At 35.4% G+C, this 27,666-nt stretch overlaps 1 protein-coding gene across 2 annotated transcripts in view; it reads right to left on the bottom strand.

Moving 5' to 3' along the window:
- Positions 1-205: 205 nt before the first annotated feature.
- Positions 206-27,666, bottom strand: part of NDFIP2 (Nedd4 family interacting protein 2) — a 44,751-nt gene continuing 17,290 nt past the window's right edge. The window contains exons 2-9 of one of the 2 annotated variants that reach the window (XM_066313431.1): positions 26,825-26,981; positions 25,255-25,382; positions 21,464-21,523; positions 18,741-18,828; positions 10,183-10,307; positions 7,088-7,154; positions 3,651-3,756; positions 206-1,748 (exon numbers count right to left, since the gene is read on the bottom strand). In XM_066313431.1, the coding sequence (XP_066169528.1) occupies positions 3,653-3,756; positions 7,088-7,154; positions 10,183-10,307; positions 18,741-18,828; positions 21,464-21,523; positions 25,255-25,382; positions 26,825-26,981 (729 nt within the window). In that variant the 3' untranslated portion in view covers positions 206-1,748; positions 3,651-3,652. The remainder of the gene's footprint in view (positions 1,749-3,650; positions 3,757-7,087; positions 7,155-10,182; positions 10,308-18,740; positions 18,829-21,463; positions 21,524-25,254; positions 25,383-26,824; positions 26,982-27,666) is intronic. The other variant, XM_066313432.1, reaches the window with a different exon arrangement.

Here is a 27,666-nt window from a genome sequence, read left to right as displayed (position 1 = left end):
TGGCTTTGCATGGTTGCATTAATTCCTTAGAAGAAATATCCTCAGAGTTTGGTGCCATAAAAGATGGATGATAAAGAACAGGAAGGATTGGTTAGTACCTATTTTGCCAAGTAATTTGTCTGTAATTCCATGTTGACACAAATACTGCAGTATGCATTTTTCACCATGAAGTACAAAAAAAACCCCAAAAAGCATTAAGTCTTAATTAGCAAAACAAAGCAATGCTTTATTATTTGCTTCTTTTTCATCTGGACAACGAATGCAAAAGAACACAGAAACAAATAGAAGTTTAGAAGGAAATCCCAATAGGATATTGAACATAATACTTAACTTTCTTCTTTCCATAAAAAGCTAAGTAGAGGTGCCCCTAAAGTTTTAGTCACTATCAGTCATCTCTGAAAGATTAGGAAAATGAAAATGTTTACATATGTATATTTTAAACATTCATTATAGATACAAAACTCAATACAGCACTAGCTTAACACAACATAAACCTCACTGGTTTTAATGTTAGTAATAAAAAAGCAGAATACTAATTAAAAATAAAAATGGAGGAAACTACTTGTACTTTTTTCCTCAAAGGTGCAACCAACAGCCAATGTATTTTTGCAACTGAGATTCCAGTTGTACAAAGGTCTGAGAGATGTCTTCTCCTATTTAAAGAAGAAGCAAAAATTTCACAAAATTTAAAAGAATCTACACATGCATGAACAGTAGACAGTACCCCTTAAAGAGATGATATTTATAAGAATGCAATGGTATACCTTAAATGAATAAAGGGACAGGTAAAACACATTTTCTACTTTCAGAGCTTTAAAAGATTTTTTTCCTTCATAGATAACTTCCCAAATTACCTTGCATTTAAACTAGTTTGTTCTTATGAAATTAAGCAATGTATTTATTCTAAACAAGCATTACAAAGTAGTTGTATGAATTTTTTTTGAGAAGCACTCAATGCAGATGTTTTATTTATAGTGACCTCAAGAATGCAAACCTCCAAAATTACATCTACTACTAACTAAATCTTTAATAGCCAATTAACAAAAAAAAGTTTATAGCTCTAAGATTAAACAAAATTTAGAGAATATGCTGTTACAAAATATATTTTTACGTATTTCCTAAGAAGCAATTAAAACAGTCATTTATGTAGAGTTATTTACAGGGGACTCAAAGTGTATCAGTTTTAGCACAACCAATATATTGGTTTGAATTCAATAAAATATTGGCGAATATAAGTTTGCGACAAAAAACTCTAGAGTTTAGTAAACTTAAAAATGTTCTATACAATCATCAGATGAATCTAAATTATATTTAAAAAACCTGTTTGAACTGGTTAATCTGAATCATTTAATTCATTTTATTGTACTCAGAAATTCAGCTCACCAAGTCAGTGGTACACACAAGCTGTGAAACAATTTACCACTCAAATCTTTCAGATAAAACAAGCAGAGATTAACTGAGTCTGACTGTACCTAATCTATACTTACAGATTGCTTTTACTTCAGTACTATCTTTTTAACAAGCACATATACAAATGTGCTAAAACAAAAGGCAGCAATTATAAATATTTACTAGAACAACCAGAACTGGTACTTGATCATAAACCATCCTGTCATTCATTTTTGAAGCCATATTTTCATTAATTTGTCTTCTGGTTTTAGTAGCCTTCTATCTTATTAACCTGGAGGGTTACAGATCATCTGGAAGTTTCACACCAGCATAGGAAAGGAATGTCTGTTCGGTGCAGTCTGGAGATAAAGAAAAAGTTGTACTTCAGTTCCTCACCGTGACTCACCAGAAGCAGCGTTGCTAAGTGACCAGCAAACCTGAACTGCAAGCAAAACAGCAGACTCCCCATCCCCCATGTCAGGACAGGAGAAAAACCCCAACAATTTACTGTTATTTGTTATGATTTCAAAAGAAGACCTGAGAATAATTCCAACTGTATGGGTGTTATTTGTTATTCAATAAAACTAATAATCAGTGTAGAGGAGTCACTTTAGAGGAGCTTACTTTTCTATGCAAGAACAAGGACATTTAAATATGATAGCAATTAATTTTAGCTTCTTGTTTCAGCACTTAAGATGCTTCAAAAACCTAATATTTACATGTCCATCTCTCTAAACACCCCATAGATCTTATGAGCCCACAACGTGCACATCTGAGTGGCGCTTACAGGTAAAGAAAAATTTCAAGGCCACTGAACTCTGATAGGACAGCTCATTAACTCCAGTAAGTCCTGGCTTAAAACACTGTTGGGACAGTGTTTTGTCCCAACACAGAATTTTAACTGCAGAAGAGCAAGGAATCCCAGATTGCATTATCCTACGCTTTCACTATTCTCTTCAAATTACAATTCTCAAATATGATTTAGTCCTTACAAGTGGTTTTAAAATAGTATTTTTAAGCTTTACTCTACTGAAAGATATTTTCAGTCACCTGTACAGATTTCAGTATTCTGAAGAGGTTACCACAACACTAAGAAAAGAAGCCATATCTAATTGTTGCAAAAAGAATGCTGCCACGTAGTTGCCAACTTAGATTGGTTGCTAAAAGGCAATATACACCTCAGTTAATTAACTTAGAGCATAACTGGGAAAAAATAGCACATTTAAAAGAAATATTATGTCACAGTTACATTAACAGATTTTTTCATAATCAAGTGTACACTTGTATGTGTATTTGTTCTATACACATATGTATGAATAGGTGTATAGAACACATTCATCATTAGCTGGTTTTAAATGTTTATCATGGTCTTATATAAAAAGAACCAGGTTGGGGTTTTTTCAGTCACATACTCTCTGTTTTCAGGCTTTAAAAATGTGTTGCAAGTTACTTCAATTTGATCCTGGAGAAAATTTATAATATACTCTTTTTTTTTTTTACAGCAAACATAGCTTCCCAGGTATGTCAAAAAATGGTCTTTAAGCACTTTTAGTAAAGGGCAGTGCAATGAAAATGCTGCAATACTTATTTCTAGGTTTAAATTTATCTTGTCATGCAATTTAAATAAAAAAAATGTTGAATGCAAATAAAGACCTTTGGTTTAAATTACATAGTGAAGTCCAATAAATCCACTTAACGGATAAATAGTATTAAAAAAAAAGGGTGGATATGTGCCAGACTGATTAGTCAGCTACCTGAAGGATACATAAAGCACATTGTTGCATATACAATAATCATATTTGTACATGACTGTCTTAATCCAGTCATGTAAAGAGAGACAATACTCAACTATTGTTTGCATGTTCAAACCCATGTCAATCAGATTTAATATGCAGGCAGATTAGTGCTTCCTAACTTGCTGACAACAGGTTGACTACTAAAGCCAGTTTTCCAGCACAAAAGACAGTATCCTGACAGCAGCAGACACTGTTCCTTAGGAAAAACAACATGTTCCTCCCATTTTTTGTTGCTGAACATTTGTTCCAGGGAAGACTGGAGGCAATGAGGATGCATTATTTGATTTCAAGTAAGAGATTTCACACGTCTCTAAGCCCATGAAGAATATATATACAATATTCATGACAGATGTTCAAAAACCATGCAATTCCTACTTCCTTACAGAAGTTTGATTACTTATTTTTAGTATTTCTTTCTTCTCGATTTTCCTGGGAAAGATGACCTCATCATTAAAAATGGCTTACCTTCAGTACAAGAAAAAAAATCTTGTTCTGTGAGCAGCTGCCATGCTTTCAGACATATTTCTGACTTTAAGATAATTAACAAAGCCTCGAAAGAACAGAAGGAGTCCTGGTAGTGTAGAAAATGCACAAAATTAAGTATATTAACATAAATACACACTATCCCACATTATTCTTATTAACATAATTTTAAAAATATGTAAATTGAAGTCTTTATTTATCATTCACAAATTCAACAAGCAAATCAGCTTTCATCTTCTGATATAAGGACTCAATTTTATAAGAGTTTTTCACAAAGTTTAGTGATTTTCAATTCAAATGTCACCTGCTAAAAAGACTGCATGGAAATACTTACAAAGAAAAAAAAATCCTGAAAAGTAAAAGAATCCAATTGGCAAATTCTTTTCAAGTAGAATTCTCAAAATAAATTACTGTTAGAAGAGTATCTGGTTTACAAAATGTACCTTTAACAATGTTTACAATAAATGTACTGCAAGTCAAAAGAGGGGAAAAAAAAAAAATAAGACAAAGTAAGGATTGCTCTAGCAAGAAGTCAAAAATGAATTACAGCAGATTGTGACTTGGGATTTAACCCAAGACAATCTGCTATAGAAAAAAAAAAAAAAAAAAAAAACCTGTCCAAGTCGAGGAAGAGCAATTGCCAAAGAAAATTACTCAACATATGTAAATATTACAGTTTTTGTCAACTCCAAATTTCAAAATCTTTTATTTATCTACATTTCACTGCATTTGAAAGAATATTCCAGCTAAGTGGAAAAAGATGTACACAATAGTCACAGAGAAGTTACATTTGCAGTAGTGGTACTTTAACGATACATGCTTATGTGAATATATACGCATGCTTTAAAACTCCAAAGGTTCAAATGAAAATCCAAACTGAGGTTTTACAAGTTTAGCAAAGGATTTAATTCTGTTCTTTCCTACATTATGTACTTATTCTTCCTGGCGTCCTGGATAAACCCTTGATTTTTTCCAATAATCATTTCTTCTCTAAATTATTTTTGTTTGTGATTTTTTTAAACTTTCCTTTTGTTTTTTTAAACTAAAGCTTCATTAGGACATGCATGCATGCATTAATAAAGAGACAACAGAGAATGCTCTGTTAACTAGTGGAACTTAATCTAAGCCAGACACATTTTTGTGATTAAGGCAAATTCTCCATACAGAAGAAAGCACTAAGATCTTGACTGCAAGTCTACTACTAAACCTGCTACCCAAAGGCTATATGATATAGTCCCCCTTTCAACTGAAAAGAAGCTGAAAGAGAAAAATGAGGGCAGGCAGCTCTTTAGGTGCTTGATAGCATATTTTCTGTATTTTGCATGCTGGCAAACCAATCCAAGCTCAACCCATATTTTACATTTCTCTGTTAAGGGAAGAAAGAAAAACCACTCCACTTTCCATTGTGTTCCTCAACAAGAAACATTGGCTAACATTTAAATTTAAAATTTAGAATTGTCTCTCTCCAATTTTTTCACTGTATATGACAGCTGTTTGGAAGTCGACTTTGCTTTTCCATGATGCGTAAGCAGATTTTTCCAGATGTTGAAAGAAGGAAAGTGAGTAGAAACAGAATGGTGAACACCAGAAGAGAGAAGATGGCAGTAGGTGGGCTGAAGGATGTCAAAGGGCTATGCAAAAGAAGGACTCCAACTCATTCACTCCTGGAGAGATGCTGGACATACTACTTTGTGTGCTCTAACAAAAGGTTATCCAAAACAACAAAACACAGATCTGGTTGGCAGTTCCCATGACATGATAATACTCCTCCAAAAGCTAAGTAGCCTTATTAGGTAGAATCCTTCTATGGCGTTCTAGCAATACCAAATAGCCACTTTATCAGTTAAAAAATATTGTTGGAACATTTCATGCAAAACAAACATAACACAAGGGAATGCTGACTGCCGGACACATACTGTATGCCTCAGAGTGCTTTTTATTCCAAGGCATATTAAAATCTTCATGATTTAAAGAAAAATAAAAAATCCTCAGACACTTCAGACCAAAAATAAAGCTTCACCAAATTAAAGTGAGCTATTTCCTGAACATGTGCAAAAGACTGGTAAAAAGAACAACTGCAGTTTTTTCCATAGACATGCGGGAGCAGGGGAGTGCTAGGGGAAGGACACTATTTTCATCCTAGTGAAAAAAGGTGTCAAACCTCAATCTCAGGCACAACAGGGCTTGGTTTAAATTAAAAACTTATCTGGAGACGTTTGTGCCTGCAAAGAGTTATTTCACTTCAATGTTTGTTTGTGTCTGCAAAGAGTCATTTCACCTACTTCAATACATTACCTTCAAACAACACAAAAAACATTCAAGGGACTGATGCTGTGATATGTTAAATATTTGCTGGGTTTATGTATTTCAAGCAACCAAGTGCACAGTAGCAGAGCATTAGAAAGTCTAATGAATGTCCATGAACACTACTAAAAGGCAGATAGAGAAATTTTCAGGTAATGTTGTTTAAGACTTTTGGCATTTCTTGCAAGATAATGAGTCACAAACAGTGAAGATCTCAGCGTTTTTGTTTTTTCTTAACTGACTCAACACTTCATTCTAACATCTGCTGTTAGCCACTTGAATCAATTGACTTAAAGGGAAGAGTGCCACCTACTGAACCAGCAACAGTTTACCATGCTTCCAGAGCTGGAAACAGAAATTAAAATGCATAGCAGCATTCACTTCTGTAAAAGAAAATCATTCCATACCCAAATTACAAAATCCACAGTTGGAGAAAAGTTATAGCAATTTGGATTGGTATATCCTCATTAAAAGAAACAGAAGAGCAGAATTTGATATGCATAAGACTTTGAACATGGGCAGGCAGAGCTCTTAAGAGAAAGCTGACATCATGGGACTGCTGTGATCAGCAAGCATGAAGCCATTCTCTCATCCTACTGAGCAACTGCTGATGCAGTTTGCATTTCAAAGGACTCAAAAAGGACATTTTGTGACCCGTGCACAAGACAGCAGACTCCACTTTCTTTGGTTCAGTCACATTTCTTAAAATTTAATACTTGACATATAGGTTTTTACATGTGAATACTACTTATCACTCACTTTTCAATATGTTCTCTACATAAAGCCAAAGTTTCATTACACAGTTCTGCACCCCTAGATCAGTAGAAACAGCTTAAAAAACACAAATTATAAGTGTACTTTACATATAATCTCATATGCAAAACAGATTTTTTTTGAGCTGAAGGATATTTGAATAGCCCACAGTTCTCACAATAATACCACTATGGGAACCAATAACCTCATGAATACTAGGAAAATAAAAAGAATTTACTAAACTATCAGCAGCTAAGGAAAAGCACATAGCTAAACTTGCTACAAAACTCTTATTTACAATTACATGAGTCAAATTCGACTACTTCCACATGAAAACAGAAATGAACTCAACTGCCACTTACCAAGTACAAGAAATATCCACCAAAGCCAGTACTGTCCATTGAAATATCCAGTAAAATAATCTGAAAACTGAAATTCATACATGGGGCTTAGCTGCAGTAAGATAGATGACTAAGACATATTTAATGCACTATGCAAATAGAGAAAGCATGGAGGAAAAGGCAAGTTAAAATAAGAGTAATGTAGCCTCCTGAAATGCAACACTAGTATACGTACAGTAGTTCAATACACAAACAAAACACTTCTAGTGTCAGTTTGCAGCAAAGTAATTAAAAAAACTACAAAAATGTGCGTGTACTCATAAATACATGTATATATGAAAAACATCCATGTATTACTTTCAGTAATCTGACATTTTTATTAAAATGAATCGCCACTTGTTGATTTTCCCCTTTTCCCCCAGTGCCTGCCATCTCAAACACATTACAGCAGCCTGCTGCTTTAGATATTAACACGAAAAGCCACATTAGTTTAATCTTATCAGACAGGGATGTTCTGCTGACCCCACAAAAGAAGAGCTTTTGACCTTCTGTATACCCCCTACTGTTAATCGCTGCCACGAATACCAGCCCTATAAAGACCCCCAACTCATTAAAGTCTTTTCATTTTCAAACCAGTATTCAGTTCCCAGCAGTGAGCTGAAGGCAACTAAATGAACCTTGAAGTGCCATTTCAACTGTTCCTGCAAATGACCATGGCAGACAGTTTTGTCCTCCCTGTGAAGTGGGAGGCAGCTGGAGGGCAGGGTGTGATCATACTGGAGACAGGTATCTGTGCCTTTACCAGACTCCAGACTTCATGCTTCACTGATAAAAAGGCTAATCAAATGTCTCCAAAACCCACACAAAAAACAGAAATGGGGAGATGAGTGAAGAGTTGCCAGAAGGAATAAAATAACCTACTTAGCAGCTCTGCACACTTTCTATACACTTTTACCCTGCTATCATTATGTTTACTGCATCCTGACAGTGCTTCCCATTTGCCTATTTGTACATTTCAGTACATCAACCAAATAGCAATGAAGGGAAAATAAGAAACCTTGAACAAACAAAAGAACCCCACAAAAACAACACTAAAAAACCCAACAAAACAAAAACCACCAAAATCAACCAACCAAAAGATACTGGGCCAAATATGCAACCAGTATCTTAGGTTAAAAACCTAAGGCATTTAAAGAACTCTAGATAAAGCTGTATTTTTTCTCCTCAATTAATCCACTTTATTTTCTCTTTACTTATTAATCCAATTTATTTTCTCCAGAATAAAGCCAGATCATGTGAATTCTTGGAGGGTTTATTCTTATAGACTCTATTCATTTCTATCATCAATCAAAGAAAAAAACAGTAAGAAATAGAATTGCTAAGTTGAACTAAAGAATTGGTATTTACATTATCCCTATATAAATACTCAATTCCTAGGATTTTGACAACACATTGACACCGATCCCATCTCACTTGTTAGTATTTTTAATTGTCTAGACATTATATGTGTGTGCATATAAATATACACACACACAAACATATCAATATACTTTCTCAATAGTTAAAATTTAATTTAATTGGAAAGAAGATTTACTACAACAAACAATCAAATACTTGCCCATGTCCATTACTCTCCTCTCCTACTCTCCCTGGGCAGAATCAGCCATGGCTGCAGAATTCCCCCTAAAGTAAAATTGTGCTTTTGTTCCCTTTGCTCTTCCTTCTCCCCAGTAAAAACTGATACACATCAAGCATATGTGAATTCAGGCTGTTTAGACACTAAAAAGTTTTGTATCACTGCCCCTGTGTGAAAAATGGTGACACAAGCCTTTGGAAGATCTTGAAAGAAAGGAACAGAACAATTTGGTGCACACAGGCCGGCTTGTGTGTCATCCTTAAAATAACTGTCAACACACACCTCACAAGCTTTCTGCTTTTCTCCCTAGGAAGGGAGACAGAGAAACATGATGCTCTTCATTACGAAAAAAAAATACTCCTGAGGTCTTGGAATTGGCCAGCTCTAATATTTTTGAATTAGTAACAGATTACATACAATAATTTAATTATAGTCTAGAACACAGTAATTCTGCAAGGAAGTTTAGCATATATTAATTTCTATATTTGTTTTGAGCACGTTTTCCAGGAGAGAGGAATAATAAAACTGACATAATGGGCAAGTTCTGCCCTCTGCTTATATGCCTTAATGGAAGCTGAAAATATCCCAAAGCAATGCATGACTGAAAAATTTATGCCTTCTCTCTCCATTAAGATGAATTCCACCTCACCCCCTGAATTACAACAAATACACCAGAATCACATCTGGTCGAGCAGCATTTCCCTGCTCTGAATGAGCAAAAAGGAAATTTAAAAAAAAGCTCTCAGAAGGATGCTGTACACATTCAGGAAGGACCATGCAATTTTTCAAAAATGCTTTTACTATCATGCTAAGACTAAATCAAGTTACTAACACACACAGGGGAAAAAAAAATTTTAAAATATCACTGATGGCAAAATATGAAAGATATATAAGTTATCCAAGATCTTTTTCTTTGTTAAAAGGGATGAGATTTTAAATGTTGTATCTCTCAGATATGTAGAATTCAAGTTCAGAAAGCAGCATAACATTTCATCTAGCATCCACTTAGCTAAGTAACTTGCATTTGGCTTAAGTGCCTTTTGGAAAAGTATCTATTTTTTCAGTGAAAACAAGCATTTTAGAAATCAAGCATTTAAGATGGTAAAAATGTGGCTAACTTCACATTTAAGTCAGACTCAATCCCATATGTATCTTACGGGGAATAAAAGAATCAAATACAAGAAAGAAATGTTTTCTTATACTCCCTTCCCAACAGGCCAAGATATTTATAAATCTTTTATAAATGACACCATAATACCGGTGATATTTTAGGTACTTGCTCCACTTCTTCCGTAGACTTTTAAATACTTGTACAAGGAATGAGTCATTCTGCATTTATTTTAGTGGAAATGAGAACATCAAATGCTATGTCAGGTAAAAAAAGAAAAAATTGGTTTTCAATTCCCTTATTATATCCTTGAATAAATTGTTATGGCTTTGTTCCACAGAGTCTGTACAGAGTGTGAATCAAGAAACATACCCGTACAATGAGAATCCATTTGATCAGGGAGAGCCCAAATCCACAGATTGCACCATACCTTCCAGCTATGGTGTTTGTTATACAGAAGGATAAACAAAATCCAATCCAGTTGAAAATAAAGGCCACTATAAAATAAAAGAAACAGTAGCTTCTGTTAATCTGTATAGCTAAGCAAATAGACCTAACAGTAATTTCACTTTTAAACTACTAAGGACATGCTTACACAGTCAGTTAATTCCCTTCCGGTAATTCACACTTTCAGAGATTGACTTTGAACCCAGACATTCCCCATGGTATAGTCACTTAATGACAAAGCAAATGGTAAACAGGCTGGAACTACTACTTTACACAAGAGAAAATTCCAACATAAAAGAAAGTATTACACTGCAAGAGACAGCAGATTATACCCAGTATAATATATTTATATATGTACATGAAAAGTAAATTCACAAAAAGGACTATAACATACAATATTTGGATTAAAACAAAGAGGAAAAACCCTTGCTATACTTCTATAACCAAAAATATTTTATAAGAAAAAATATAGTTATATGCACGCATATGTGCCTGTATCAAGGCTGCATATTCAGCTTTATCCAGTTTGAATAGAACAGAATAAAAGTCTCCACTCCTGCTCTGTAAACTTAGTGTAGAAATGAAGGTTAAGTGGAGAAGCTGACATTCCATGGGTCTCTCTTAGAGAGAACATATTCATATAGAGACATATTCATGTCTTCTCTTTTAGATCTATGTTCACAATACATAAGAAGCCTTGGAAACTTTACACAGAAGTTTAAGAAATCAATGAACAAAAAGGACATTGAGCATTACTACCACTATTGCTTCAATTAACACTTTTACACAACACCCACTTCGGCAACTAAAACTTTCCTATCTGCATATGTACTTGGCAATCAGCATCATCATCTGTATTGACTTCAGGTTGCATGCATTACATCAGTGTGAGAATTCACAACTAGGGGAATCGCCAAGCTTGGGTGTCAGTGAGGGCATCCAAAAAGAAAATCACCAAACAGAAGAGCTGAAGGAATGGGTAGAAGGCAACTCAAGGAATTCTGGAGAGGATATGACAGTAGAAATTTGAAAACATTAGGAAACTCCACAGTAAACACAAGAATCACAGAGGAGGAAAAGAAGAATGGAAGAGAGGCAGAGGGGAACAAAACCCATGCCCACAAATTGTTAAAGTTTAAAATCCCAAACCCCTACCCTTAGCTACATAAAATTCAGACATTAAATCTTCAGAGGAAAATAAGTCTGTCTCTTCAGTTAAAGTTTGAACACAATTAGGAACAGAAAATTGCTCAATAATTTTCTTTAATTAAAGCATTTTGAAATACTATCTATAAAAAACCCACAGTTTTTATACTTTAAAACCTTCTTACAATTCTTCCAATAATCCAGATGAAGATGCAATGATATGCTCACCAAGGCAAAATTAGTCTGTAAAACTGCAGCAAGATTCCATGAACTTTAAATAAACTGCAGCTCCAAAAGAAGTTTTGGAAGGCTTCACATCAAAATGATTATTTAGTACAAGTGAGAAAACATCTTGCATCGGTCAGAGACATAGCTAACAGATGGTGGCAACAAGAATTTTTACTTTTATACAAATTACTAATCTAAAAGGACCCAAAAAAACACAATCAAAAATCCCCACAACTTTGAACAGATGCTGATCCAAACTGGCATATGCAGAGGAAACAAAACCAATCCAACCCCCACTGAAAAAAACCCTACAGAACATTGTGACTCTAACATTTACTTAGCTTTCCAAGACACATTTATATTTTAGAGAACCTAGATAAACTGTTTTGATTTCCCTACTTTAAGCAAGCTCTCCAAACCCACTATCTTTTAGCAGTAACAGATTTCAAAATCTTCTTATTCGATGCATTATCTGATCCTGTCTCAGTGTAAGAGCTCGCGGCTTTCTCCCCATCAGTCAAGCTACAGAGAGTGACTTGAACTATGGTTAGGTATACCTAAAGACAGGTATCTTAAAGGACACAGGATTCACATGTTATTAATGGTCTATGAGGACTAGAGGAATTCTCTGAATATGCACAATTTTAATAGACATATTTTTTAAAATTGCCTCAACTAATTTGTAAATGCTTTATAAAAATTAAAGATTTCCCCATCATAAACACAAGAGGGGAAAAATAGTTTTTATAATTGAAGAGAAGCACTGACAATTCTACCCTACTTTCAACTCGAACCAAAAGAATATTCAAAATAGAATCCACTGTCACTGCGTAAGTATTCGATGGATATTTAACATCAAGCTATTTGTTCAACTCTTGAAAGTAAAAGCATCAGCATGCTCCAGTCTTGTTCACAGTAAGGGTTTTTTCTCTCTAATTAGTCTGCTGTTCCATCAAGGTACACAAGCAGCTAATGCAAGCAGAAAAGACACAAACTTTATAAAAGTTGTAAACTATGCAAGTTCATGCATTACAATAAAACTGGAGTACATACAGAAGAAAAATCTCATTAAGTTTCTATCTGTAACCATTTGATAGATAACTTGTACAGTGAGAACCTAATCAAAAATCTGTGTCTTCAGCAGCACAGGGAATATATTACTTCCACCTCTCTAAAAGTCAGGCAATGCATTAGGGAGATTCTCCCAACACTGCCTTGGTGTTGCATCATTTTCACAAACTTAAGAAGGACAACAATAATGTCTACATGCTTTCCATCCTTCCCATTACTCATCTCTTACATCCTATGTCCTACAAGTAGTTTGAAAATCATTCTCCTTGTCTCATTCTGGAAATAAAATATACTAGTTGCTTTCAGAAATGCATCTCCAGCTTCTGAGCAGACTACAATGCCTTCCAATTACTTTTCTCTACATCAAGATCAGTCTCATTTGCCTATCTGTATGTCTTTTTCCATCATGTGCGTCCATATGTATCTTCTGTCAGCCATGCAAGCTCTGAGCTTTACCTTGCACCTGCTAAGAGTTCCTGCAGTTAATTCCTGTATAATTCCTGTCTCAACTTACTATTGCATTGAAAGTTGTTCATAATTTTCATCCTTATGTTGCCTTAGAGAAGCCACAGCACAAGTTTTCCCATCAAGCTGAGGGATAAAACAGACTGGTGAGGAGAATGACCAGTAAAAGGAATTATGTGCTAATTTCTCTAGAATTACCAACTTCCTTCTCTATCTACTAGACACAACTAAGTTCCTTGCTATAACAAATGCTATCCTCCACTATTTTTCTGCATCCACTCACTTTGTGAATTGTAAATGACACTGCTCAGCTGTTCTAGAGATGACCTCATCCTTCACACCACATCAGATTCCATGACATTCCCACATAGACAATGTACCTGCCGTGTCATTAATAACACGCTACCATAAAGAAAGCCATTCCTAAAACTGAGGGGAAAAAACGTAGTGAGCTGCTGCAACCACATCATGACTCTAAAGCAGAATTCTTAACTTCTGCTTGCCCATCTTCTTCATCCAGTCAGGTTCTGTGTGCCTCCTGTAGATCTCCACTGCAAATCAAACCATTGTGCAACAAGAATTGTTTTCTATCCCCAAAGTGATTACATCCCTACTTGAGCCCAAACTTTAGCTACTGTCAACTTTCTTCGAGTAAGTTTCAGACATTTAGGTGAAACTCACGCTGACTGCACTGGCATCATAATTTCAGTATCTACTTTTGACACTCCAGCACCATTCAGAGAAGTAGGACTGATATAAGCATGATTTTTGAGTTTTGTAACTTCTAAGGTGATGACTAGAGGAGAGAGCAAGTCTATGTAAATGTAATTTACACTGAAAGAATATAAACATTTGCATTATCTCCTCATGACAACAAAACTCATAATGAAACACATAAGAAATTTTTTTTGGGGGGGAAGAGGACAGTTAACTAAAGATCCTTTTTAATAAACAGTGTTGGTGATCCAACACAGAACCTACATTTATGCTGCATTTCTCCTTAAGGTTTTCAGTAAGATAATCCCAGCCAAAATACAAAGTACAGGACTTTTGAGTTGTACATATTGAAATATATCAGATGAAATTATAATGACAGGTGTATTACAATGGTTTTCCCCCAGTCGCTCCAGCACTTCACCTGCTGATCTTTACATAGCCTTCCATAACTACACATTAATCACCTGTTCTAAGTTTATATTCAGTATTGTGAAAAGAAGCCACTAAAACTGATCTGAAGCCTTATGTTCCAAATTTTAGCCATGGCTCAAGCCTGTAATAAGATTGGGAACTACATATACAAAAAGCAACTTATGCTCCATTAAAGCCTTTATTCCACAATTTGTTTGTTCATTTACTTTTTATTTTAATATATAGCAAACACCAAAGAGCTTAATGTTTTGTACCTGGTCTAGTCTTACTAAGCATATAAAATAATAAATAATCCTCTTCAGATCTTCAGGCACCAGTAGGAATTGTTCTTCCCATTCCTGTATACAATTTGTTCCATTCTTTAACTGGGATACCTCTTTGCTCAATCCTGAAGGTTCAGTTACAGAGTGATGATGATCACTAAAGGTATTGTCTATCAGCTTCCACAGAAAACAGACAATTTTTTTTCTTAGCAAATAATGTTCAGAAATATTCCTTGGCAATTTATTCCTACTTTTTGTTGCTATGTTTTTCTTATTACCCAAGTAGAAGCTTCCTTATTCCAATTGTTTTGTATTATACCTAAGGCAAAAAACAAGTCAAATTGTTTCTACAGAAAGAAGTTAGGTGATTGTGTATGAAGGTCAGTCAACTCCCCCATAATAACCAGAGAGAAATAAGAACTCAAAACAGTTCCTCTATCTCTCAACATTAAAATTTTAATGAAGTGACTTCCCCTCAGCTTCTCTTGCATGACAAAGGGAAACCTGGATAACATCGGTGATGCAGATGTACAGTAGTCAGGCTTCCTAAAGTTACACAGAGGAAGCCTCTCATGGGAAATTCAGCCATGCTTATCATACTGAGGAGTCTCAGGAAGCATACATCAGGAGGCTGTGCTCACCCTGAGCTTGTGCCTTCCAGCTTGGGCTTCCTTAAAACCCCAAAAGTAGGTATCCGAACTTGTGTGCAGTTTATCGACTGTTTGATGCACTTAAAAGTTTTGAAAACTGTATGAACGCTAATTTACAAAACTTTGGTACAGTTATTTTCTGTTCAATATAGTGTTTAGGACACCACGTACATTTACATTTCCCCATAAAACAAGGTTTTATTGCTGTGAGTTGTATACAGTGTTCAAATTGCCTAGATGTTCAGAAAGAACAGGTCAGATTTCTGCATGAGAATTTAAGCTTTGGTTGTACTACTGAACACTTTTCTCCATTTTTTTCCTTCTTATTAACCTATCTGTGAAGTTTGAATTAATTTTTCTTATGTTCTAGGGACAACTCAAAACTCTCTTACATGGTTTCAAAGAATCCAGATAAGCTCCACAACTCCTCTTGGGACCCCCACAAAAAAAAAAGGTTGATTCTAAAGCATTCCTTACACATAAAGGAAAACCATATAAGCCTTTTAATAATGTCCAAAAGGATCTCCTTCAGAGAACATACCAGTATGAGTTTATCAGACATAATTGAAAAGACTTCCACTACAGGCAGATTAAGCGTGGAAACCAAAACCTTTGCTCATGACAGTTACTTGCTCTATCACAATTGCAGCTGTGTCCAAAATGAAACAATACAGCTCAGAAATTCCTCCCTTTTGTTGTACATACAAAAAAATATATTCTGAGAAACTCAACTTCTAACTTTCTCTGGCATTCTAAAAAATATCTACTATGCTGTATAAGGCACAGTTGACTTAAAAATATAAAATAGAAAAAAATGCATGAAGTGGTCTGATAGGAATTTTTTTTTCCATTTTGCAATCATAGCAAAATGAATATATCCACATATACATTCATTTCCCTCAAAACAAGAATCTGACAGACAGCAGTCCCAACTATTAGAGAGCAGATTCTTAGCTCACCAACATAATCACAGGCTAAGAACAACACAAATTTCCTGAAACATGGTTTTACCATATATTAAAAATAAAATGGGTTGTTTTCCAAAGTTCTAAGTTTATGGATCAAGCAAAAAAAAAAAAAACAGGAAAAAAAAACAAAAAAAAACATCTCTTCATGCAAAGGACGTCACTTCTTTAGTGTGTATTGTCTTATTCTGTTTAGTTCTGCTAAAGAGAAAAACGCTTTAGAGCTTAGATGGGAGACAAGTCTGTAACTGGCATGTACCAGACTCCTAAACAACTAAAACCCCCCAACAAACAATCCGGCCACTAGATGGCCTAGAGACAGCAATTTTCTGCAACGTGAGCAGCCACCACTAGATGGTGGCTACATATCACTAAGTGACTGCAATATGCAGGTAAGCTCAGTAAGAAGTTTATTTTGCTACACTTCACTTGAATAAAATGAAATTAAAGAAGGCTAACTTACTTTTATATTTAAAACAAAGCTATCTGCCCCTGCTTCCATGCCAAAGATCTTCCAAAGATGTATTTGACAGTCGGGGAGGAGGTGGGAGAGCACATCTCGAACAAGCCTTTCATAAGAAAACCATTCTTGATAGAGTTTTCTCACATTTTAACTATGTGAGAGAATTTATTTGAGGCCTTCTGTGATCTGCCACCTCTACTTGCAGCACTTAAAGATATCCCACTCTGGGAAAAAAACCCAGAAGATAGCCTTACTGTAAATTTCATTTTAATTGCCGCTCTCTTAAATCCACATACATCAACTTTCTGGAGACTTTTTTCTCCTTATTGGAGAAATGCAAATACACAGCCCACTATATATAATATACCTCATTAAGTTAAGCTCATTTTTCATTTAATTCTCCAATTTCCTAAGAAAAACTTCTAAAACCTAACATAACAGTTCTATTACTATCCATAATATCCTGTGTTTTTGTGAATTCATACTATGAGCACAAGCAGCAAGCAATGTTTATCAATTTCCCTATGTAACCAGTATCCATAATAACCAACACATTACAATTAAACACACACTTAGATAAATACCTTACAATGTGTAAGTACTCATTTTATACATTTCCTTCATAGGTTGCAAAGTTATCAATAAAAAAGTCTCAGAACAATCATGAAAAATTATGAGCTACAGAGTATTTTTGCCCAATGTGTAAGAATACTGCTCTGTGCAGTGAGACTCAGCTAAATACCTATTTGAAGAGAAAGTTGCCAGTTTATCCAAGTAAACACTTTCACTCTTGAAGGTGGACACAGGGTTCTGGGAATGCAATTTTGGACATCTGCGACTTAAATTACTTAAGACATATTAAAGACAACAATCCCCTTTGCCTCCAAGCACAGTGTTAATGAAGGCCTGAACCAGAATTTAAAAGGAAGAACAAGTTCACACAATAAAGGATCTAAATAGGTTAAATTAAAAAAGTTATGGAAAGAACACAGAAAAGAGAGAGGAAAATAAAGCAAAAAAGAAAGATTAAGCCACACTTCCCTTTGCCCCCAAGAATATACTTTTTCTAGGCTCCAACTACAGAAAGAGGTCAGACTACAAAACTCACTTTGCTACTCTATAAGCATCTTTATAGATTTGCTTTGAGAGGCAGACACATTTTTATCCCAGGATGCAAACAGTGGATACACCAACTTGAAAAAACCTTCTGTGAAAGCACTGTAACCTGCGTCTGCAACAGTTAAAGAGATTGCAAAAAAGATTTCAGAAAAAAAGAACTACCATGAAACCTTGGCTGAAAGACATAATGGAGACTTCAGTGAAAAATCAATCAGCTTTAATCCTGATGAATTCTCACCAAAACAGATATATCCCCAACACCAAACCTCCTTCCAGGTTGCCAAACACTTTTTTTTTCAGAAAGGGAAGAAACCCTCAGAAATTAGAAAGAAATAAGCAAATGATAAATCTAACACAGATGCCTCGTAAGAGCAGGTTCTGGTTGCTAAATATTAGCTTGATGCAGTACACAAGTTACAAGACATGCACAGTGTGCACACAGTACATGATGAAGAGCTACAAGAGGGCTGGTTGAAATCAGAGGTTATCCAAAGACAATTCATTTTTATGACAGTGGTTAGTTCAACCTGAAAATGAGTATGGTTGGATTTGTTCCAAAAATCAACTCACGGCTGCCTAAGTCACTACATTAACATCAGCAACTTTAATACAGCACATTGTCTCTCTCAAATTTTTCTAGTTAAAAATCAATTGCCAGATTCCTATGATCTGACCTTTAATTCAAGTTGGTGGTCCAACTAGAAGATGATAGAGTTTCCAGTGCTAAACCTTCAAGTATTTGCTATGATTTTGCTTTGTCTCCTTATCTGTGACAGATGGCCACCAAAAAAAGGCAACATATTTGCTGTATCTGGAACAGGAAGTGTTTATATTGGTGCATAGGCAGAAAAGTCTGTTCATTAAAATACATTAATGCAATTTATCACAGCTCTCTTTTATAATCCATACGAAAAAGGTACAATTAAGATACACCTCAGTAGGTCTGGGATGCAAGATAACTTACTGAAAAATGCCAACATGAAGATGCCATCATTGCCCACTCTAAGCTGATCTGCATCACTGAAATCATCCCGTGGTGGATATTCTTCTTCCTGGATTTACAGGTTAGTGATAATTTAGTGAAAAGTTTAGAATAACTATCTGTAGGATAAAGTATTAATCATGTTTCTAAAGCTAGAAGAAAACTGACATTTCTGTAACATGTCCACATTAAGGAAGTTTTTAAAAAATAACTTATAACTATAAAACAAGTCTTATTTGTTGCTTATATTAACAGAGCCCAAATTTTCTGTAAAAGTTTCTGTAGAAGATATGTACATACTGTCCATTCATCTTAAATGAAGAATTATTTCAGGTTAGTACTTTGACAATCAAAACCAACATACTTTCTTGATATTTAGCCAAACTATTAAGTGTTTTTTTGAAAAGCCATCACATAGTATGCTTTATACTTTTCCTGCTGGAAAGGTCTTCTAATAATTTCCTTAATACAAAATAAAAGTTATAGAATAAGGTTAGTATCTTAAAATCAAGTGCTGATGCAACAGCACTGCACTAACCAATTTTACAATCCACCGCAAAACATAAGCAAGGCAAAGAACACCTCCAGGGTCACTAGAAGGCGTGAGCACATTGAAAGTGTCTAAAAGGCTTCTAAACTCAAAAAGCACAGCACTTGAAGTCAAACAAAAGCAGAGACATCAGTCAAAACGATCCAAAGATTTCTCCCATTGTGTCAAAATGCTGGACCTTAAAATACTGAAAGTGAGAGTTGCTTTGTTTCTCAGCACTCGATTTTCTTGAACTTGGCAGATTTTATATATGCAGTTCTATGCACAGGTGAAACATTGCTCCAGCTGTAGACTGGCAAACACCAAAGTTTTCACAAGGACAGCACTTCCTAAAGAGCCTGATGAAAACTAAGACCAATTAAATGCCATTTTTATACTTAAATGAGTAACATCAAATCAATGTAGGATGACACAAGATACTGCTGTCAGTAGCAGCAGTAAAATGGTCTAAACAGAAGCACAGGTAACATTCTTGTCCTAATTTTTCCTATTACCATAATGCATTGGAACTGACATAAGAAATTATCTATAAAAACAAATGAGATCAAGATAGATCAAGTGAAATTTACTTGGCTGTTTCATCTACAAGCACTTACTACTTACTACACTTATTACTAAAAGGGTGTTCAACAAGCACAGTGATCTAAAGCTCTGTCATATGTTCCCCTTTGTGAATAGAGCGAAATAATTTACCAGGGTATGGCAATTAGGTTAAAAACTGCTGTAGCAAGTCAGAGTAGTCAGCTTCACCCTCAGTAATACAGCCATGAAATTCCAGCTATGCTCTGTATTTCAGGTTAATTAACCAGGACATTGTATCAGATAACTTACTCAAAAAGCACTGCTATTTACACAGACAATTCCAATGGAAGCACAAAAAGCCAGTTAAACAACAATCCAAAGGCACTGTAACTCAACTCCACATAATTTTAGGTGTTCCTAAATGGTCATCCCAAGTGACTAAGAAAGCATCAGTTCGTTTAGTTCAACTTTGCTGCAGCTACAAGACTGATAGAGAGGAAGGGAATGGGAGGGAAGGAAGGGCTGAAAAGGCATTAAAGAAAAAGAGCTGCATTTGAATGTGTTTATCTCTGAAATGCATGCCATAAAACTTCCTTTTTCACGTCAGGATAAAAAATTGTTTTAAATTTTAATTTCACAAGGTCTACAAAACCCCATACATAATAACTTTGGACTTTTTAAAAACTGTCTGCTAACTACTGTACTTCATACTGGCATTTCTGAAACAATTAGTGAATTATTCTCCATATAAAAGTTGCCTCAGAAAAAAAGAAAATTTTGCTCAATAACAGTAACAAATTTAGCAGAGGCTTCTCTGAGGCTTACATATGTGAGAAACACAGGTCAATACATATAGCTCACGAACATGAGCAGATATTTGCATACTGTTGTATTAAGCGTGAACAAGTATTAATTTATCACACTCCATGTCAAAAAGAAAGGCAAAACTGAGTTTGAGTGTTTACAAAATTAAATACTTCGAATACTAAGAAATTAAATCAACCACATCCACATCATCTAGGATTATGAGGTTTTATGAGGATTCCTGCAGACAGAAAACACTAACTGACCACTGTTAAGGAAGATGGACAGTATTTCTTGCTTTCTAAATAAGCTGACATCTGTAGGAACAGAAAACTTACTGCTCCTGTAACCAGAGAAACATCTTAACAGCAAATTATATTATCAACATAAATGGCATGTCACACAGAGTAATTTCTCTAAACAAAAGAACATCAAATGGTACACAGCATCTATTGAAGTTGAATCTATTAAATCCCCATAAACTAAAGTGTTCTCTGTAGTATTCTGCAAGAGGAGGACTGGTTTTTCTCCTCAATGTTTTTTAGCTTTTCTTCAAACTGAAATCTAGTATGGTCTATAGGGAGACAACCACCTTAATCAAGTAAAGAACACCTAAACTGATATAACTCTTCCCAATGCAGTGGTTACAGAGAAACTTCTGAGGAAAGGGTTAATTACCTAATAAACCCCATAAATTATATCTTCAGGAAACAAACCAATAGGGAAAAATTAATAGTGGGGGGGAAAGGTAAAATTAAACCCCAGAAGCATTTGTTTGCCAGCAGGAAAATTCATAGCAAAATCTAAACTAGAGAGAACTATACCATACCTCTGGACGACTGAGGAATATTTCATCAAACAGACTCCTAGATTCCCTAAACTGGGCGTGCTAAGCATGTAAAAACAGAAAAACATAAGACAAATGCAACTGAAAAGCATTAAGTAAAAGCCATTCATTGCAACATACAAACAAAGTCATTAAACTGTTAGCAGTATTTTTGTCCATTTAAATTGCCCTTTCAAAACTGACCTTGAGAACTTGAAAAGAAAAAGGCAGGATAACTAATGCTGTCACTACTGATGACACAAGGCTAGTATAATTTCTTTGAAAAAATGACATATCTGGGAGCATTTGAAAAGAATACATGTCTATACAAAATCTATTCTTGTAAGACGAGTAACACAAAGAATTATAAAATTATTGAAGTTTCAGTAAATGTTGAGTTTAAATTGTTCTTATTCTATGTTAATACAGGGCCTATGATGAAGTATTTAATATGATCACATTAAGCACCTTTTAAAGTGGCCAACATGATTTGGGGGAAAATATGAAAGCTGCATAATAATAGTGTGCTGCCCTTCCATGTCATTTTCCTCTCTTGCTTAATGAGTAGATTTTAACCTTCACTGCACGCTTTGGAGTACACCATGAAAATTATCACCTTCACACATCACTCAAGGTAACATAAGAACATTTAACTTTTTCCAATTGTTTACATTATTGCAGTGAAGAGGCAATATATCCTCATCTACAAGGAAGAAACCAGAAGTTTAGAACACAGCAGAGTTCACACTTATAAGAGCACTAATTTCATAAGGATGAAAATAAAAACTGAAAAATCTACATTACATCATTTATCTATGTTTCGCACACTGTGTAACATGCAGGTCAAATAATGTCGGCAGCTGTCACTTGTGAAAATGAGAAAACAATTGAACTTTGCATTACTGTTACATAATTAAGCTACTTCTGTGTTCTTCCATGAGTATTCAGAGCTAAACCCTTCCCCTGAAGATGGCAAACCACCACTTGAACTGTAACAAGAGCCTTCTTTCTTATTCCAGCCATCTGCCACATTAAGACAGTCTTTTTACACAGTCTTAGTCTATCTCAGTGTAAGTCCAGAAGTATTAAATAAGGTAGGGATTTCGTGGCAGCATCACATGGAAAGATAATTAAAACAGCAGTAATTAAAACTGCACTGGCACATAATTTTAATATCATCTACAAAACTGAAACTCAGCTTCAGCATTTCTTACTTTTTCCCCAAATCCCAACTTTGCAACCTTAATGCTGTTTCTCTAATACAGATCGTGTGTATGCATGCATTTGCTTAAAAAAAAGAAAAAAAGAAAAAAAGAAAAAAAGAAAAAATAAAACAGAAGCAAACTGGGCAGAATTACTGTCAAACTTGAGCTCCTCAGCAGTCAGCAAGAACGTGACTTTCAGATACACTTCTGATACTAACATAGTACTGCTATAAGTCTGGAATCTTTTAGTCAATCTCTGCTTTGGGGGAATGATAGTGTGTTCCCACTGATTTTTCATGAGTGAAATTCTTGTGGTGTCAGCACTTAGTTCTCAAATTTCAAGCTCTCCTGTGTGTTCTAGCAAAGCAGACTGTGAAAAAGTTTCTCTCTCACTTCATCACTGTATCCAACTCTAATACCTCCAGATTCCTTTTCCTCCCTGGTCTTCTTTTCTCCCACACCAGCTTCAGTTCCTTTCCCAGTACTACATTTTGTCCCCACTTGGGTTCCTTTCTCCACCAATCTCAGTTAATCCTTTTCCCTTCTCTTTCTCATTTAAGTCTTTCCATCTGTCCATACCATGGCCCTCCATTCATTCTTGCCTTTTCTTATTTTGACTTAGACCCACCCTCTCTGATCCCTGCTAGAGCCAGCTACCTCCCTGCTCAATCAAAACCAGACTTCTCTTCCCACAGTATGTAAGGTTCAGCCATTGTCCTCCTTCCCTCCACCCACCACTTAAGAGAGCTGAATCTAGTGGATTTCCCCTTCCCTTCTAACTGAAGGCTAAGATTAATAAAACTGCTTCAGGACACACCAGAATTTGCTATTTCTCAGGTCCAATGTTTTCACCAAAAACAGTCAAAAGCAGCCATAAGGTGGTGTATCTACTTTTAGTTCTGTAATTCTACTCTTTTTGAGAATATTTGAGAATGCTCTCTGGGAACAGCACATCTGATGCCTCATCCCCTTCAGAGCTATGAGCAGCCTAAACTTTTTCATGCAAGACCATCTCCATGCACTTACAAAATTTGAAGATGTATGCATCAACTGAGGAAACTCATTTTTCAAAAATGTGTGGTTTGACCAAAACCAGGCAGACTGAAGAAGGACAAAAGACATGTCTGTCACAGTAATGTGAACTAGAAAGAGTAAATAAAAGTTCATAATGACAGGACAAAAAGTACTTGTTCTGTTTTGGAGCTTTGTTTGTTTCACTTAGCTTTATTCTGGAAATTGGCTGAACCTGAGGCTGAGTTGTCAAGGGAGATTGCTTGTACGGCTGAAATTGGTGCTTCATAGGGTTCGAGGCGTAAGAACAAGAATCTGGCGAGAGCTGCATATCCTGTCTTAGTGTCACAGGTACTCTAAAAGTTAGGGTTTGGGCTGTTAATTCTCCAAATTTGTAACTTCAGAATAAGGGTTTCATTCTGACCAGTATTTCAGCAAAAGTTTTACTTATGTGACAAGCAGTAAGAACAGACTACAAAGAATCCATGCTCCAGTTAGAGCAGATAAAATGTGACAGTGGAGATCATCCCCTCACTGCTAAAACTTGGCAAGTCCTCTGTGAAATTTTCCTACCAAATTCAGTCAAACGGATTTGTGTGACACCATCACAGTTGATGCTACAGAAACTCACTTTAACATTAGCTGTGCATACCCTCAAGTGAGTTCTGTGCACAGCCAGCACCACGCTGCAGTCAAGGAAGGACCTGCCTCCTGCTGGGTGAGTAAAGGTGTTTTCCCAGTCACAAGCACACCGCAGCCAGTAAGATTTGAAATGCACATCAAATGTAACCATATTTGATCTCAAGGAGGACATTTTTAGTGAAAGCACTGAAAGCCATTTTTGGGTATAGTATATTATGGTCAATACTACCAAGCAGTAGAATTTCCACATTCCAAAACTTCAGAGAAAAGAAGAAACTTGCTTACAAAACTAACATTTACCACTGACTGCAGATATCAATCTTCTATTTTGAAGACTGTATTCTTCATAAGACTAATTCTTACAAAACTAGAAACACTGAATATACATCTATTAATTGTTTACCACAACTCATGTAGGGGCTTTTTTAGTACTTGGAACATTTCTTTGAACTTCAGTATTTAAGTTTCCATAGATCAAACAACAAAAATCTTTCGTTTTACAAATTATCTACACGATTTGGGGTCATGACTCTTGCAGACTGTTGAAATTCTCCCTTCCTCTCTAAAGGTCTTTGGTAATTCTTTTGGTTTTGCCATCCAAAACAGTACACATTAATGGTAACACTACAGAATAACATTAGTAGGGGATACCTAATTAAAAGTTGATAAAATACTGGATAAACTATTAAAACAGGGCAAAATTTCGCTTTTAAAGCTGTCTGGACAGCTATGTCTTTCAAAAGACTGAATATGATGTTCTTTTTATAGTATTTACAACTACCTTACACTACCTATAAAAAACCTAAACATCCAAAATATTTCAATCATCAGCCCACCATTATAATAGTAGTGGGTCATAATATGGGCCCAATTGTTACAAATAATTAGTCTAACACATTTCACAAAACTGAAATACAGCAGAACTGTATCACTTACTCGCTGGGCAACTTCAGCTGCAGCAGCTGCCATGGCTGCAGCTTTGGCCTTCTCTGCTTCATCATACGTAGGAAGAGAGGTAGCTACACTGTATGGAGGTGGTACAGGATAAAACTCATTGTGTGTGTCTGTTCAAAATAAAGAAGTTATTTATTTTTAAACCAAAAAGATGCTAAGAGTATTAACTTGCGCATACACAATTATTTACCTTTAAAATATACTTTTTACAGAGGTTGAAACTGAGGATATTTACATTTTAAGCTCTTAAAAGTACTTGCGAAGAAAAACTTTCAACAGTTTGATGTTACTTTGAGCTGCTACCCAAGGCAGAAACCTTAACATAGATTATGGCAAGGAGTCAACAAATTTATGAAGAATAAAATCATATTTTAGTTAGTTATATCCTCAGGCATTCCAACCAAATGCATTTTATCCAATCATACAAAAGATATACACACAAAAATCTTTTTTTTAAAGAAGCTTTTAACTGTCAGTATCAGTTACTTCAGTCCAGTAATAACCATGCTGTATTCTTATCAGTGTGGCCTTGTTGCCAACAGCAGCTGCTCTCTGAAAATCAGTTTTTCCAAGATTTCAATTTCAACGCATTCTTTCAAAATTGTGCCTTCCATCAAAATGGACCATAGACTTCATTATTCTGTGTTGTAACAGTAGGACATAGCCATATAGAATTATTAACAATATTAATTAAAAGTACTTAAAATATGCCTTGAGCTTCCTCCTACAGCCAGCAGTAGCTCGTTAAAAGGCTGTTTACGTGGTAAAGATTAGTCAGCACAGGTCACATGGTCAACAGATTTGTCAGCACACCAACACAAGGATGTTATATATAGGGATAATTCCACACAGCTATGTATTATACTTGGCAACACTGTCTCAAAGAACAGGGACAGGAAACTGTTCTTTTAACAAACATTAAAAAAAATTAGGTTGGTAGTTACTCCAAGAATATTTATTTGGCACATGGGAGACACAAATCCATGCACCTTTATTTAAACAGGAACTTCAATGTTGTCTGCTGTTAAGTCTCCCATATTGCCAAGAAAAGTTCCCCTAAGAAATTCCCCTAAGAAAGGGAGCAGCTAACAAATGGATAAAGAGACCCATTACTCATTTTTCATGAGAAGTTTTATGGAGACCCTTTAAGGCAAAATTAACCTTTTCATGGTGATATTTTCATCAAACCATGTTACACACTAAGGAAGTCTGAAGAGTCTTATAAAGAGGCAATGAAAATTGCTAATGAGGTCTAATAATGGAGCAATACTCAAGGATGTAGATTAAATGTGGAAATTAACTCTAAGCAGACTTAAATAAAACCTATTAAACTAATTAATGAACACCCATTTAGTCTAGCAATTTGAAACAATCAGCGTAATTTAGAAGTGTGCTTCTTCTGAACAAACCAAAGGGCTGCACATCAAAGGACAGCTTTTTACTGCAACTGTGTGTATGGGAAAAAAAACCACACGGCAGCATCAGACCACTTTGAACCAAGGGCTGATTCATACATGCTCATCCCTGACAAGCTGCTATTTGAGAAAAATACCTGAGGTTGCAGCTGCTTCCACAGCTATGCTACAGTAAGGAGGAGGGGAAGTGTCTGCCTCAGGTGAGGCTGCTGTCTGCGGAGGCTGCGGAGTCTCTGCAGATGTTGAAGGCTGCTCAGCTGCTGAAGACTCTGGGGGGTCATCCTCATTGTGAAGCTTAGGAGAAAAACACACACATTTCAGAGGCACCCAGGGAACACTTCCCATGACAACCTAATACTTGCAGAGACATGTTCAAAGAGACAAGATTACTCTGATCAAAACAAATTATTTACAAAACAGCACGTGACCATTTCAGGTAGTCCAGCTAAATTCTTTTAAGCAATCAGCTAAAGATTATCTTAACTGCCTTGCCTTTTTTTTTCCTCAGGAACAGTTTTCTTCTCAGTGATTTTGAGCGAGTTTTAAAAAACTGGATTTTTCCATGTTTACTATATGGCAAAATACTATTATATTAATATTTTAATACCATTATATTTTTGTTCTTATGTACAGTCATAAAATGTATTAACCTATTTTAAAACACATCAAGTGAGAAATATTATTGTTTATTGTATTTATCTAGAAGAAAAATAATTAAGACACATTTCTACTTCAGAAACTGAGAGTTTCATTCTCTTGCATCCCATAAAAGACCTAGTTCCAATGCTTCTCAAAATATTCTGCTCTTCTTTACTCTCTGGAAACAATACTTTCCCTACAACATTTCAAGTTGCTGGGGTTTTTTTCTTGATTAAGATGCAGTTTTAAAAATACATGTCCAGTAAAGCATACAAAGAAATAAGAATTTGGATAAGGAAAAATGTTGATTAAAACTAGGGAATTCAGAACCAGTACCTAG

This window comes from Sylvia atricapilla, chromosome 2 (assembly GCF_009819655.1).
Source record: "Sylvia atricapilla isolate bSylAtr1 chromosome 2, bSylAtr1.pri, whole genome shotgun sequence".
Lineage (NCBI taxonomy): Eukaryota > Metazoa > Chordata > Aves > Passeriformes > Sylviidae > Sylvia > Sylvia atricapilla.
Note: the sequence above shows the minus strand (reverse complement) of the source record. Positions and strands in the feature narration are given on the sequence as shown.